Source organism: Buceros rhinoceros, unplaced genomic scaffold (genome assembly GCF_000710305.1).
Source record: "Buceros rhinoceros silvestris isolate BGI_N320 unplaced genomic scaffold, ASM71030v1 scaffold72, whole genome shotgun sequence".
NCBI lineage: Eukaryota > Metazoa > Chordata > Aves > Bucerotiformes > Bucerotidae > Buceros > Buceros rhinoceros.
Window position 1 is genome coordinate 10146 of NW_010400426.1, and position 15871 is coordinate 26016.

A 15871-nucleotide genomic window follows, 5' to 3' on the forward strand; every position below is an offset into this window, starting at 1 on the left:
CAAGCATAACCGTTTTATACACATCCATGTGATGCCTTAAAAGCTTCTCTCAAATCCCCAATCTCTCCTTTATGACCCCAAAAGCAGCCTTGGGAGAAGCAGCACCTCCTGTACAAAGAAAAAATATCACACAGGGTGGCTCATGTGGAACGAAGTAGCTGCAAGATCGAAGAGTGAATTAAAGCACCCAAGCGAGGATTGCAGCATATGCTACAACAGCACATAAAGCAAGCTTTTGGGGGGGGGAAAAAATCACATCATCCAATTCCACAGCACAAACTTATTCTCTGCTTGTTAGAAGTGTTTCAGTGTGAAAAATAAAATTACTTTTAAAAATATGAAGGAACTGAATTTCAGACAATGGGGAAATTCAGTCTATTAATCATTGAGTTAATCTATTTATTCACCTTGAAAAATTCCTGATCAGGAGACATAGCCTATTAAAAGAATACAGGGATTCAGCTGCACCTTCCTGACTGAGTAAGCAATCAGAAGATGCCCCCTTGAACCCTGTGTTAATAAAACTCTCATTAAATGCAAACCTGCACAATGTTATCTTAAAGAGGCTCATTAGCTTAAAAAAAATTACTTGTCTCAAAATGTGCTTACTTCCTCACAGGTGAGAAGGTGAGTTTTCAAACCACTAACTGCTGCAGCTTCTTATTTCAACCCCATCAGTGCTGCAGCTGTATCTTGCACCTCATCGCGTCTCAATTATTTACGTAAAGCACAGAGACAAATCCACAGACAGAAGTTATCATCACTGTTATGGGATAGCACAGCAATAGGGATCACTCATTCCAGTGCGGTGTGTAAGATTTCAGCCAGATACGACTATTATTATTCTCTCGTCTTCCAATTTTCATTTTCTTTAGGTTGGACAGAAATTACCAATCGTCTGTAAAAGAGGTACGGAGAGAAGGTAGGAATAGTCTCCCTGTCTCTCAACACTTGGAAAGAACATTCATGACTGCTCTTTTCACTGGAGTGAGGACTAGAAAAAAAATCATATGATCAGCAATAACAGAACCCTCTCAGATTGCCTGGTGAAGAATAGGGCCCAGCTAAAGAGTACAGTTAATACCATAATAGGATACACAAAGCAGGATCTCTCCCCGCCGCCGAGTTTAAACAAGACGTGACAAAGCTTCTCCAGGTATTACTCATCCTGACGCTGTAGTAAAGCAATTAATCAGATGACCTCGCCAATCCAGCACCGTGGGGTACAAGCAGGCCTGGTTTGTGTCTTCCCAACAGTTACTCACGTAACACAAATGCACTGCAGCCTTGAGAAGCTCGAAACAACTCAGCACTCCTCTCCTGGCAGAAACACACCTAAGACTGTACAGCAGGATTTAAGACACTTGTTAAAGCCTATCAAACACATGCACAAACAGATGGTTTTACATTTGTAATCTTTCCCACCAGAAACCTCAGGATAAGGAAATGACAATTTTTATTTATTTTTAAATAGCTGTTATAATGAGATGAAGATATAAACCAAAGCATGACTGCACCGCACTTACAGCAAAAAGCAGGTAATCATTGCTCAAAAAACTTCGAAGTGTGAGGTGGATTTCTCTAAACTCACTCCCTTCATGGCAAAAGCATCCAAGCAAAAAACAGGATGCTAAGACCACTCTGAGAGGAAACCAAAGGGGCATAAACACACAGGCAATCCAGACAACAGGAAGCTAATCCAGCTTCAAACCAATATGCATAAAATAATTACATCTTATGATAATATTGTAGTTTATTAACGTACTGTGTTTCTCTAACAAAGCCGTCAACCTGACAGCCCTGAACAGTTTATTCTTTGCAAGTACCCTCTTCTCTTTCTCTTTGGTGATTTGGGCTTGCAACACCTCCACGAATCTGCAACACAGAACCACAACATGTGTGCACAAGGTTCCAGTTTGCACTCCTGGTCCAACATCAGGAGAACACATGTGGCCCTACTATCACACTGCTGCAGAAGTGGAGTAGCCAACAGATCAGGACAAAATGGTCAAAACTCCAGACCTTGGAAGTCTCAAGGCATTCCTCAGAATTATCTGCTTGTCCTTCTGCTGCATGATCTGCAACTTGCAAACACCTAAATTCAGTATTCAGGGCAAAATGGAGTATTACATTATCACAGGCCCTTCACTTCACCCATTTTCCCTGTAAGGAGATGAGTCTTCTGGAACTTTCTAAAGCATGTTCTCACAAAAAAGGCATCTAGTCCTAGCCACCGGTTTGAAATATCACACTGTCAATCGCCTTCACAAAAGCACCAGCTTCCAACAGCAGGCTGCTCCAAACTCTATTCAGTTAAAGAACCTTTCGAATGTAGGATTTTCACCCTGAGAAGAAAACAAACCGATAAACAAAATACCTAACCATCCCCCCTTCCCACCCCACCCTCCATTTTTTTTTGAGGGAATGGGATAACTCAAACTTCTCTGAATTCTAATCCCTCACCAGACCTTGAACCATCCCTAACTTAGACCTTTCCTAATTTCACCGAGAAGTAGTCATTCATGGAAGCTGCTACAGTGAAAAGCCGCATGACATTTCTACATACATGAGCGGTTGGGTGGAGCAGGGGAAAACTACCAAAAGCCTAGAAGAGAAACACATTAGATGCTTCACTGGTTTCAGCCAGCACCACACACTGAGCATGTCTGATATCGGCTGTCCGGGGAGAGGTATCACGGTGCCACATCTCTGCTTGTGTCATGTCTCAGTTGCATGCTGATCTTCACAACCGCAGCTGTTAAGCCAACAGGAATTGAGCCAATGCAAAATCCTGGTTGCACAAACCAGAAGTAAGCACAAACTCTGTGACTGCTTGCTTTTTTTAATCTCTTCCCAGTTCAGACTTCTCTCCCTGGGTATACAGAGAATTCCTGGGGCAGACACTTTGTGTCATATTAAATGACATTAATTTGCCAACAGCTATCTGTTCTGCTGCTTCACTCCGAGTGCATTACCTGCCCACAAGCATTCGATTATGTCTATTTACAAAAAAATAAAAATCAGGACAGTAGAAAATAAATCTTCTGGAACCATAGGTGATGTTATTAAGCTTACAGACTTCCTAAGGGAACCTTTAAGGTGGTTCATAGACACATATAGATGTATATTGACTTGAAAGATGCCCTCAGAGAGTTTGTCCTACACGAACTCATTTGCAGTGAGGAAAAGGAGAATACTAGTGATGTAACAGTACTGAGCTACACCAAGTATCTGCGGTGACCAGGAAAGATAATTTGTCAGTATAAATACTTGTATCTTTTATGGTTTGTTTACAGAACAAGCAGTAAATTTTCTCTCTCAACATTCTTACATTTCCCAATCAGATCGACAAGCCTCTTGCCCAGTAGTTAGCTGCTTCAAAAGCCAGGAAAAAGAAATTATTGCTGTTGTGAAGGAATACAGCAAAAGGCACCTCTAGATATTCCTTAGCCTTACAAGTAGAGCATGACTTCTGCCCTTGAACAGGAGGAAGAGATTTAAAGAGAATATTGGAATGTCCTTAAATAATCAGTTTGAGACACACAAAAATCTTGCAATGTTAGGAGGCATCGAATCTGCTTATTACAGCTGGCTTATAGTCCCATTCACAGCTTCACAGAATTCCAATAGAATCACACAACAGAAACCCATTAGGTCCATGATTGCCAGCACAGCATTGCTCCCTACTGTATAACTTCCACCAAGAATGCTGTGAGGATTAATTCATTACAGCTTGTGCCATGCTTTGAAGGCACTCATTTTACAGAAGAACCGAGAGAATTATTAGAGAGAGGACAATCAAACCCTGGTGATCTTCTCTTTATCCCAGTGGGCCCTGTTTAGAGCAGCAATTTAGCCTGACAAAGAAAACAAATTCAAAACCAAATTCAATACAACAAATGTGAAAGCGTCACAATAAGAATGCAGTTACGCAAGACACAAAAATCTTTAAAATGGTTATTAACTTCTACTGCTTACCTAATATTGACTAATGCATGGGTGACCTTGCTTGCAGGCTCTTTCCATTGACCAGCATTTGTAGACAGCCTTAGAACTGAAAGGAAAAGACAGTTAACAGTGGTGGCACAGAACAGGCAATTTTCTAATTCAAACCATCAAAAAGGTCTGCCTTGGTGAGATGGCAGTCCGGGAGCCACATCAAAACAAAGGTCATCTTTGAGATGATCTGTGATCCAGGGTAGAAGTGCCCTTCAAAGCCCATCTAAGAAATTGAAGGAACACAGAAAAGGTGAGCAGAACAAAACAATGGCTGGGAGACAGGAAGCAGAGCGGATAGAAGAGCCTAAGTCCTAGCTGCTTTCATCACCACATACCAAAGTTCACTTCCCCCAGAAAGAGGTCAGGGTCTTTAGGGTTATGACACCTTTTATTTCACACACTGCTGTTCTCCTCCAGCTCCTATTTATGCCAGGTTGCATCTGAGTTGGACCACATCCTGCAATTTAAACCCACCCCTGCAGCGATGGATTCTTTACCTCCCCATTTATCTGGAATTGCAGAGAGGAATTACAACCAGCTTAAAGAAACCACTCTCTGTAGGAATGAAGGTGTTGTTCTGTTGCACAGATGGTTTCTGACAGACTTGGGAGAAGATCTGAAAACACTCTTCAACAGGAAGAATTTCTAGGAAAACTAATTATTTTCTGCCAGAGTACCAAGAATATTTATTTAGGTCAGAATCTGTAATGTTTCTATGGTGGCAGTTACCTGCAGGTCTCTTGGTAAGTACCAAAACAATAACAGATCCTGTAGCAAATGTTTGGATTAATTTCCATATTGCCTGAACTGAAGGGAATTTTCTAGGAGTTTCTGGAGGTTACCTTGACAAGAAAAGTTCAATTTTGACTTAGAAGGGAAGGAGCAAGACATCACTCAAATTTAAGATCATATTGAAAGGCAGATGCTACAAGTGAATCCTTAAGCACAGTGGCTGCATACTCATGCCTGTTATTGCATGAGAAAAGCTTTCAGTCCTGTAGATCTGGATAAAGTTCAGATTAGGACAAGAAAAACAAATAATTAAAAAACCAAGACAATTAGACTCCACCTCCACTCCCAACATAGGAAGTTTCAACCATATCAATATGAAGACTAAAGGATAGAGTGACTTTGTCACTTGTGCTAACAAATGCACCAAGGCTAGGGGACAGATGGGTGACTGTAGTCCAGTGAGACGGACTGACAAGCAAAGGGAAGCTGTCAGGATGCCTGGTTAAATGGTGGCTTTCATCAACTTGAGACAGTGCTGCCTTCTCACTTTCTAGTGCTACCATTACATGACATCTGCAGAAAAAAAGATGTCAGCTGTGAGTAACAATATTTTGTCAAACAGCAGGCACTGTGCTCAAATATCTTAAGTAATGTATTCAGAGAGGGTTTCCATTCAGGCCTCTTCAACATTAATTCAAAGGGGTTTGCTCTGTGTAGCAGGATGGAAAACATTCACATGTCAAACGAATTGTTTCAACAGGTCAGATGTGCCTATTGCAGCCCAACTGAGTATTTGACTGCGTTATTCTTCCAATTCCACTTTCCTTCAGTTTCCACAGGCAACGTCTGAAAACGACTGGCTAGTAAAATCACCTCATCTTATTAGTTACAATTCTTGGGGTCAGAAGATGGGTTAGCAAAAAATTCTTATATGCTCAGAGGGCACAAAAATGGCCCTTTATACAATGGATGAAAACTGTAGGTTTGTACAAAATGACGGTTCATTTTTGCTTGCAGTTGCAAGGAGTATTCAGCTATGTTTATTTAGATGAGGATGGTCCTCTCCCATGTCAGAAGAGTGCTGTGGCCAACTGTCTGTCTCCCAATGCTCTTTAACTCCCCTTACATGCTTTTATTAACTCCTGTTATTCACTGGGTGATCACCCTGAGAAGGGAGCAGGGGGTGAAGAGAAGAAAGGTCTTTCTACAGCAAAGAACTCAGCTATATTTTTCACAACTTCAAGCATGCAGGGAGTACACCAGTGCTACTGCAGCTACCCTTGGCTGCAGGCTCCTGCATATACACTGCCTCCATGCATTCCTTGCTCTCCTTTGTTCATCCTTTCTGCTGGGTGGTCACTTGGTGGCATTCCAGCATGCCTCTCTCTTTGAAGGACAGCAGCTTCTCCCCGTTTTGCCAGCAGGCACATTCTTCAGTTCAGTGATTCACTGAACCTGAACAAACAGGTTTGTGAGGGCTGTTTTCTTGGTTTGTTTTGGCAATGAGCGTAGTAGATGTGATTTGTCTAGCACAGTAAGCTTCTCGTTAGAAGTTTCTTAAATTCTTTTCCAAATCCTTGTTTTCCTTGAGTGTTTCTGCTGTCTGGTTCTGCAGCATGTATTTGCCTTCTGACTTGAAACTGTCAAGTATAATAGATGCAAACTACAGGAAGCTCCAGGAAATACCACATACCCAGTTGTGCCAACAAATTTATATTTCCACCCACAGTAAGTGGCTGCTGGAGGGGCAGTAGGTCAGTTCCTATTTTTTTTCCTGACAAAAATATAATTATGCCTTTAACAAGTTTATCCCCCTCTCAACTCTTAATTTACCAAACATGTTCTAATACACAGAACATGTCCACTCACCAAGACACCCATCAGTAGCGGGTTACACAAACATCCCTCCACCACCACCCTCACTTCCAGTCAACAGTAATCCTGACCAGTCGGGAGGTACCCACCCATAGAATAAAGGTTGTCAAAATTCTGATGCATCCGAATGATTTCATAATACAGCTCATCATAGCTGCTGGGAGTGGGGAGAAAGGTGTCTCCATAAGTGATGAACATGTTGAACAGGTTCACAACCTATACAAGGAAGTGAAAAGAAGTTACAGCAGGAGTATTTACACAAAATCTATCTACAACAGAAACAGTACAAACTATGTCCAAAACCTTCAAAGAAATACTCTCAGTTGCATTATATATGGTATTACATTACTCCATTGTTTTATTATTTTCCTTACAGTACAGAAGAGACAGACAACAAGCTTAAATACTGTCTTATTTGGGGCCAGGAAAACTGGTTTCTGTTATTTTGTATACAAAGAGCTACAGAACAAGAGACAACACTACCAAATCTGGAAAATAAAACTAAGCCTTTCCTCACATAGACTTTTTTATTTCAATGAGCAGTCCCTCATGGAAATGTATCCAAGCACCGCCCTTTCCAAACATCTAGGGAAACAAACCACAATGATATTCCTCCACTTTGTGGCCTCGTTCTGCTATCTCTTTACCAGGCCAGAAATGCTGAATTCTTTCCTAAGATTCATCAAAGATTTAGATTTAGTTGTTAAAATTAAGAGGATTCACTTTGTCTGTACTCACCATCAGAGCAAGTGTGAAGATGTTGTGCTTGGCCAGCAACACCGTCTCATTAGACATGAGGAACTTCAGTAAGTTGATCAAAGCTATGAGAAAATACGTATTTTAAAAATAAAATTAAAAGCTAAGTCATTCTCAACAAGTCATTTAAAATACAGATGCATTTTCACTATTTAGCATAAACTAACCTAAATGCCAGCTGCTCACCTCCCAGGAATACATCAATTTACACGCAGTGTTTGTTGTGGTTTTTGTAGCTAAAATAGTGTGCTGGACAGGTAAGCGACCACTCTTTTACTGTCCCACATTTATTCTCCTTTACTGACTTCCCAATCAAATCTGCTGAGGCTCAAGGTTCACGGGAGATTTTTCTATTTGCCAGATCCTCAAGTGAGCTTTGGGGTTGAAGAATCCAGCTGTCTCGCTGTCTCGTTTCTGCCTCATACATCACCAACATGATGTATGTAGAGTCAGCCTCAAACTGTCACTCTTGTTGATACATGCAGTTAAAAACCAAAAGTAATAAAAAAACCCACAGTACAGCTTTTTGCAGCTCTGTGTCAATGCTGCTGCAATGGTACAAGGAAGGGTATACTACTTTATTGTGTCAGGTATCTAGGGCTGTGCGGTAATGACTACAGATCTGGTTCACACTTGTCTTTAAAAAAAGAAAAAACCAAAAGCTCCTGCTGTAACCACCCAAAATCAGTTAGAGATATAAAGAATTAACAAAAAGGCCAAAAGAGCTTTAATCAAACAGACTTTACAATAAACAATTGTATTCCATACACTTGAATAAAACGGGAAGATCTTTATCTTGTTTTTTCTAGTTATTGAATATTTGTGAAAAGAAAGCTATTTTCTTCTGCATTACAGCTGCTTCGGACTGTTCTGCCTCGAACGGATTCTTAATGCACTCTGCTTTGAAGTCAACGATTTCAAGACTGAAAACATCTGAATTAGATGATCTGCACAGTCACACTGGAATGCTACACAGACTTTTTAAAAAAGGTTCTTAATTACCTACTGATTGACAACTGCATCTATCAGACTAACACCAGGTGTTACTCCAATTGCTTGTGGGTACAACTAGAATGTCTTACTCTGTTTTTCCCCCCTACTATTACAAAAGTGTTACAAACTACCTAGTAACCTGCAAGTTCAGGGGCACCCCATAGCAACTACAGAACAGACTATTCATCTCAGCCCAAAGGTACAGGCTATGACACAGGAGGAGAGAAAGCACAGGGAACAAGAATGAGGTAAGAGCAGTATTTAGATACACACACACACACACACACTCTCCTTTGAGGATTACAAGGTATTCACAAAAACCTACAGTAAGAAGACAGATGTGAAGAGACTGGTAAAATCTGGAATTAAACAAAACTGTCAGATTCTGAATGCAGTCCTGCAACTACTATCTTCCAATACTCCAGTTCACCAGGAGTACCAAAAGTTTATATATGCCCCCCAAAAGGGAAGCCTAGAGCCCTAGGTGGATATTTACTCATCACAGACAGAAGCTAGTTCAGTTTCATCCACCAGCTGGTGGCTTGATGCCAAACTGCAAACAGAACGAACAAAGTTCTCTGCAAACTCCAAAAGTGATTTATCTGTCAGTGGTATTCCAGGATTTAACAATCAGCAGTAGCACCTCTCCCTTCCATGACTGCAGCCCACCTCATGAAGCAGATATATTAATACCTACAGAACATACCATCATCACCTCATTGTTACCAAAATCAGGAATAAACTCCTTAACATCAATTTAGTATTAAGCAGCAGCATTTCTTTATTCACAATACCAGATGCATGGGGGATAATTCTGCCTATCGTGCATGCCATGTGCTCCCTCATCCAAAGCTTGTATCACCCAATTACATACATATTCATTATTTTTCCCACAATAGTCACACATATTCACTCTATTTCTTGGAACTGATTAGTATTTTTGCATAGTCACCACACATGTGGCCTTGGCTCAGAGGGGCTTCCATGGAAGTCTTTTGGAGAACCCTAGCAGTGTTGAAGAGGTGACTCTTGATGTCCTGTCCATGAACTCCCTTTTTATATATATGGTTGTGAGTTGGCTTCTAACAGTTTGCCACAGTTTGTTGGGACTTATGCTGGATTCAACGGGCCTTTAGACTGTTCAGTTCCTTCTTATCTGTCTCATCTCCCCCTTAGCCTCATCTCCTCCTTCGGCCACTCTGTTCCTCTGTATCTCTATTGTACAGGCTAGTATTTTCAAGGTAACATAACATCATCATCAGACTGACACTACTGGGACCAAAAGCAGAGCCTGGACTCCACAGTAACAGAGCTCTGGAAATACTCCTGTCTGGTATTTTTCTGTAAAACAGGCATTTCAAAACAAAGAAGTAGCAGGTACAGATGGGCTCTTCACTGGAGCGGAGATCCAGCTAAAAACACGTTACCAAGGTAACCAAGCCTCTACAGCAAAAAAAGTAGAGTCTCCCGCAGTCAGTGCCTTGGACTGAAGGCAGCTGCCCTGCATCTCTGTCACTGCAGCTTATTGGCCACCTCTCTATTTAATAGCTGTAAGTATGGTTTTACCTCTTTCCCATCCACGTGTTTCTACATAGCCACACCTCGTGACCAGGCTCTGCTGTTCAACTACTAGCAGTCAGGGCTTCTGAAAGCAGAGTAGCAGAGATCTAGATTGCCTATGACAAGTGGTGCGAAGCCTCTTGTTTGCCCTATCGCCTCTCACTCTCCCACCAGAACCCTGCTGAAAGGCTTTGCCAGCGGGTGATTGCACAGCATGACGAGAAGCCACTCAATGTCCAAACACAGCGAACATGAAAGCTGTCCGTGGCAGGGAGATACTATTTTTAAAAGAACATCATTTGTCTAGTGCACAAGCACTCAGCGACTGTCAGGGACAAGTACCCTACAACTGCCCACTGCAGCATCTCTCAGATACCACGGTGAAGTACTTTCACTGCTCTAATACTGGTGACAACACTTGAAGGAGAATTGTTGCTCCGTTCTACCCCAAACAACAGCTCCCACATTTGTTCCAGCCGTGATGAATTTGCTCATATTTCCTCTTCCTGTTCCAGTTACAAAGTAGACAAGAGATTACCACTGCTTGAAATCAATTTTTATACCTGAATAGCACTGCATCATAGCCCACTCACAGCCGATCTAGTTCCTTCCCTAAGAACTAGGGAGGAGAGGGACATGCTTCACGTGAAGAAGAAACGCAGTACTGGGCTGAGAGCTGGTCAGAAGAGCTAATTCACCAGGTTTATAGTCAGTCGCTGCCTGCACTGCACAGACAAATTTATCCAACTGTTTGGAAACCACACATTCCTAAAAATATTGCAGTGCAATTAGGATACACGCTACATTGATGCTCAACCGATCTTTTTGCACACCAGCACATCTTGCATCAGCCTCTGCTCAAGCAGCTCTAAGGAACAGGGACACTGTGGAAAATGAACCCTCACATCTATGGCTACCTGTGTCTGCAGTGTGCTTGTAAGACAGACTCCATACTGAAAACGAGGACAGCTATGCCCTGGAGTTTTCAGGATTAACAACTTTTAGAATCAGCTTTGTATGCCCAGTGCCCTTCAGTGACAATTACACACATAAAATGAAGGCTGAGAGCAAAGGTCCAACTGGCAGAATGCCCCTCTGCCCCGGAGCTCCACTGGGGCACTGCTACAACTACTCCTGAGCAACCTGAAGCCAGACCAGATGTGTCACTTATTCCCTGCTGCAATCAGCTGTTCGCCTCTCATATCCCATCTGCAGGCTGCCCTCACACTAGCCAGGAAATTATCCTTATTTTTTCCCCCAAGAGAGGAGCAGTTCAATCTCTCAGCTGTGCAGGCAGACAACTGTGGCCATTGCTTGGGCTCAGCCCCATTATCCCAATTTGCTCCCAGATTTAACAGTGATGGATGGTTTGGGCATGGGATCTGTTTCAACGTTAACTGGAAAACAGCACCATTTTTGCAATAGTCTCCAGAGCCTTTTTTCTCTAAAGACACCTGTCTTTAGCACCACTTACCAGGACACAATACACCCACTACAGTGAGTTGTGAAACATCCATACTTTCACAATACAGCAGTGTCACTAGAATTTCTTTAGCAACAAAAGCAGGAGGCTGTAACTAAACTAAAACTAAACTAGCAGCCATCAGTATTTTCACGCAAGCTCCTCATTTTGTGATCTGCTGGCTATGCTGCTTAAATCAACAAGAAGAGAATGCGGCCTTGAGCACCTACACATGCAGCCTCAAAACAAAGCAGAAAAACATGTTGAGTGGACAATTAAATTGGACATGAAGCCATAGGATTGGCTGTATGTGAAAGCAGTGTAAAGCATACAGGCTGGGTTTCAGGCAATTTTCTCTCCTGAGGACTATTATAGCCAAAGCATGCAAAGTGACATCACCAGCTTTTACAGATACCCTGCCTGCTTTTCAAACGGAAGCGACTGCAGTGAAAGAGGCTCTTAGCTCCACTGCCGCACTGCTGCTTTTGAGGACAGACACTTTCCCCTATCAACTCTTGTGACCAGTCTGTCTGCTGCGGAGCAACAGTACCCCTGCTCCGTTACCTGCAGCCTTTCTTCGACCCAGTCCTCTCTAAGACGACTGTGGGCAGCCAGCATCTCTTCTCCTCTTCAAGTACTGTTCATTTCCTCCTCCTATTTCTCCTCCCAGAGCAGACTTACCTTCTCTCCCTGTAAGCCTCGTTTCAAACAGAAGCGTATTCAGCCCCAGCACATTTGGGATTCACACAAAGTTTTTGTTCTATTTAGTGTTCACTGTTTGGATCATATGTAATGCAACAGGATCGTGGAGGTAGGTTAAGTAGAGAAAAGGGGGGGCAAAAGTTAAAAAAAAAAAAAAGTAGTACCGTCCCTTGGGCAAGTCAGAATGTAGCACAGACTCTGCCAAGAGCATCAGAAGGCTCTGATGTGTTATTGCACAACAGAGCAGAAGAGAACAGCCCTGAGACACACATCAGTGGGAGCTTGGATGGGCTGAGCACAGTATGGAGGCCTCTGTTACCGCATCTGCTGCGTTTACAGGTCAAAAATCATCTAATGGTGCATATAATGGCCCTCAACAAAGGAGCAAGAGAAAGACAGATGTGAGGGCTCCTTGGTTCCAGTATAACATCAATTAACAGGATGCTGTACTTTACTAAAATCCTCCAACCAACTCTCAGGTCACACTGGGAAGAACAGTGACTTTCCCACTCTCTCTGGAAGTTCCCAGAGTACCAACAGTACCTTCAGCATCCTCCTTTCACTGTTTCAACTCACAACCCCCACATTGTGAGTACACATCAGTACAAGGCAGTTGATAATGACACCTGGGCAGCACTTCATGCTACAGGGAAATCCTCTGCCTGCTTCAGCAGCACAATAACCACCCTGGACCTCTCACAGCCAGCCTGTTCACACACTGGCAAGGCAAGGCTCATACCACTCATGGAGCACGTGGTAAGCCATGGTAAGGATTAATGCACTAGACTGAGAAGAAAGTGGATTTGATTCCCCAGGAAGCAGCACTTTGGTCTTTCTGTGCTTCAATTCCTCCAACATAAGGAACACAGCACCATTCTGTCTGCAACAGCACTGGAGCATAAACAGAGCAATGAGGACAGCCCTGGCTGTACCTGGTCACACCAACGGCCTGCCTATGCTCAGTATTCTGTCTCTAACTAGGCAACATCAAACACCCATTGTAAAGTAACAGGCCAGACAAAGCCTTCTCACAACACTCTTCCAGATTCCAAAATTAAGCATGATCCCCTTACAGAAGAGAAACCACAGCACAGAGTGTGGAAATAACAGGCTCTCACAACATGACAATACCATAACCACAGACCAGTCCACTCTCCTCCTCTGGATTGGAAGTCACAAGGGCTAAGCTAGGATAACTATATATCCATCCCACTGCACTGTTGTGAGGAGGAGGAGAGACCCTGGAACAGAGTAATCACCTATAATAAATGCTATACCTGAAGAGAAATTCTGACATATGGGAGCAAAAGGCTCAAATATGATATACTGAGATGACCTGAGTGTTATGAGGGTGCTGACCTGGTCACATTCAGCGTGGGCGGACACTCAGCAGAACAGTGATCAAAACAAACTCAGCAGGAGATGAGTATCTACAGATAGGCTTTGACAGAAAAGAACCAACAGAGGTAGTTTCCAGATAGAGCAGTAGGAACAGGAAGCATGTCCAAGAAATAGCTACTTTGCTATTAACAAACTAATGCACCAGAACCCCCCAAGGCACAAACTATCCCAGCACCCTTGGACGAGTGAACCAATTACTCAGAGACAGCACTTGCAGCTTCCCATCAATCAGCCAAAGTGCTAGAAAACAAGACTATTGCACCATTGCTGCAGTCCCCTCTCAGGGGAAACAATAAAAGCTCTGTCAACATCACCATTCAACATGCTTCAGAGCTCCGTCCCTCTGCTCTGGTACGGAGGAAGCACCCTGCTCATAGCTGTAACAATTCACCCGGCTGGACGGCTCCTCTAACTGCTGCCTCCCCGCTTGCTGCCACAGGCACTGCCGAATTCCTGCTCCCGGCCACCAAAGCTGGATGGCAGACAGCAGCTGGCAGCTCCCCATCACCAGCATCTCAGTGCTCTACAGCTGTTCCCTCTTCTCCCCATGAGTCTCAGGATGTAAGTGTAAAAGCAGCCTTTATACTTAATGAGAAACAACAGCTTGCCAGAGGGCTGGAAACACGCTGGCATAACCTATTGCGCCCAGGATCAGTCAAGTAGGCCACTTCACTTCCAATCCTTTACTTTCTTTATATAGTCCCCAGCCCTGGTACTCACTGTTTCAACCCAACCGCAGCCAATGGTGCGAAAATTGCAAGCTTAATGGAAATGCTAATTGCTGATGCCAAAGCAATGCTGCTTGATAGCAAGCCAGCAAGCAGTAAGAAACCAAATTTTCCAACTTCAGCTAAAGCTCAGATGAACAATATGCTTTTTTTTCCTCAAAAATATAAAATAAAAAAGCACACACCCACAAGCTTCATTCCTCTTTAGAGGAAAGGCAAGTATTGAGCTCCATTCTATTCTGCCTGATAGTGCAGGTTCACACTGTTAATTAAATAGCAGTTTTGGGAGTTGAGGTTGCACATTTTTGCATGGGGTTTTAAAACAAAGAGCATCTGGAGACGAGCAGAAACATGGTGTGAAAACATGGAAAGACAGCAAAGTAAGGGACCCCAAGAGTGCTGCTTCTTGAAGACAAACAGGGGATGGGGATAAATCACTGCATTCTGAATGCTGCAAGCCCTCCCAGAGACAAATGGCTGTGAACGGCTCTGGCTGTAACATTTCCATCAATGGGACTGTTTCCCAGCAGAAATTATCACACTATCTCCACTAGGCCACCATGATCTCCAAACTGTTAGGGACTCATGATCAATTGCTGCAGTGTTAGCCAGCTTTATTTAACAAGTGATTTGCAGGGCAAAGCAACATATCCAGATGAGACTTTCCAGGCTGAAGCAGGATGACAAAAAGGTTACTGGACTTTTGTCCGCTTAAATGACTAAATTCCCTTTGTGTTCATCTGAGTAAGGACTGTTGATGAAAAATTCCCATCCTGATCTTACCAGGTGATCAATAACAGCCACAAGTCCTGTATTGTTGTTGTTCTTTCCATCAGCAAGCAGAGTCAAACTCCTTATCATCACTATTAAAATACGTTTAAAGTGAAGGTAACGAGAATTAAGTAATAGAATACTAAGAAGGATTTCAGTAAAAGCAGATGCTTCCTGAAAATGCCCCATGCAGGGTAATTAGAACACCCTCTTCTACAGGAAAGCCACTGAGTTTTTTTATTTCTTACACTACATTCTTTAGGAGATTTATACAAGCACATTTCACCAAACATCTGTTTGCTCTTACCGCTGAACTGTTTTAGCTTTGGATGAAGGAGGTAACTTGGAAAGGTTAACCTGAATTTGGACTACTCCTTGAAAATGGCAGCAGAAAACTACAAGCAGGTGTTTGCAGACTTCCTTCTGAACCTCACGTCTTTTGCCTGTCAGCTTTGTAAGATGCGACTAAGGTTTTCTTTAGGGCAAAATGGAGTGCTACCAGAAGTACAAATCAAATAAATCACTGAATGTCAATGCACAACATACATCAGAACTATCAACAAAATTTATTTTATAAAACTACCTTTCAATTTCAATCCTTTCCTAAATTCACTGGAATGGCTAACAGGACTAACAATTGCACTCCTGTACCAAGCTTGTGCCAAGGCAGGTCCACATGTCCAAACAAGCACCAGCATTCCTGTAAGTGAATAAAATAGGCAGTTCTATGGGCTGCCAACTCCCACTAGCTATTCCGTGGCACGTAACAGTTACAGCCTTTAGTTTGTGCAACAAACTGTATTCTTTCCTGTAGATTTTCAGAACTATTCCACCTCCTCAAAGACTTCACTAGAGACAAGCACAAGTGCTTGTGGACTTGTTGGGCTTCCTG

At 42.7% G+C, this 15871-nt stretch overlaps 1 protein-coding gene across 2 annotated transcripts in view; it reads right to left on the bottom strand.

Moving 5' to 3' along the window:
- Positions 1-3974: 3974 nt before the first annotated feature.
- Positions 3975-15871, bottom strand: part of LOC104489643 (chromosome unknown open reading frame, human C10orf76) — a 56013-nt gene continuing 44116 nt past the window's right edge. For both annotated transcript variants that reach the window (XM_010131829.1, XM_010131830.1), the window contains 3 exons: positions 7345-7427; positions 6696-6822; positions 3975-4054 (listed from right to left, as the gene is read on the bottom strand). In XM_010131829.1, the coding sequence (XP_010130131.1) occupies positions 3975-4054; positions 6696-6822; positions 7345-7427 (290 nt within the window). The remainder of the gene's footprint in view (positions 4055-6695; positions 6823-7344; positions 7428-15871) is intronic.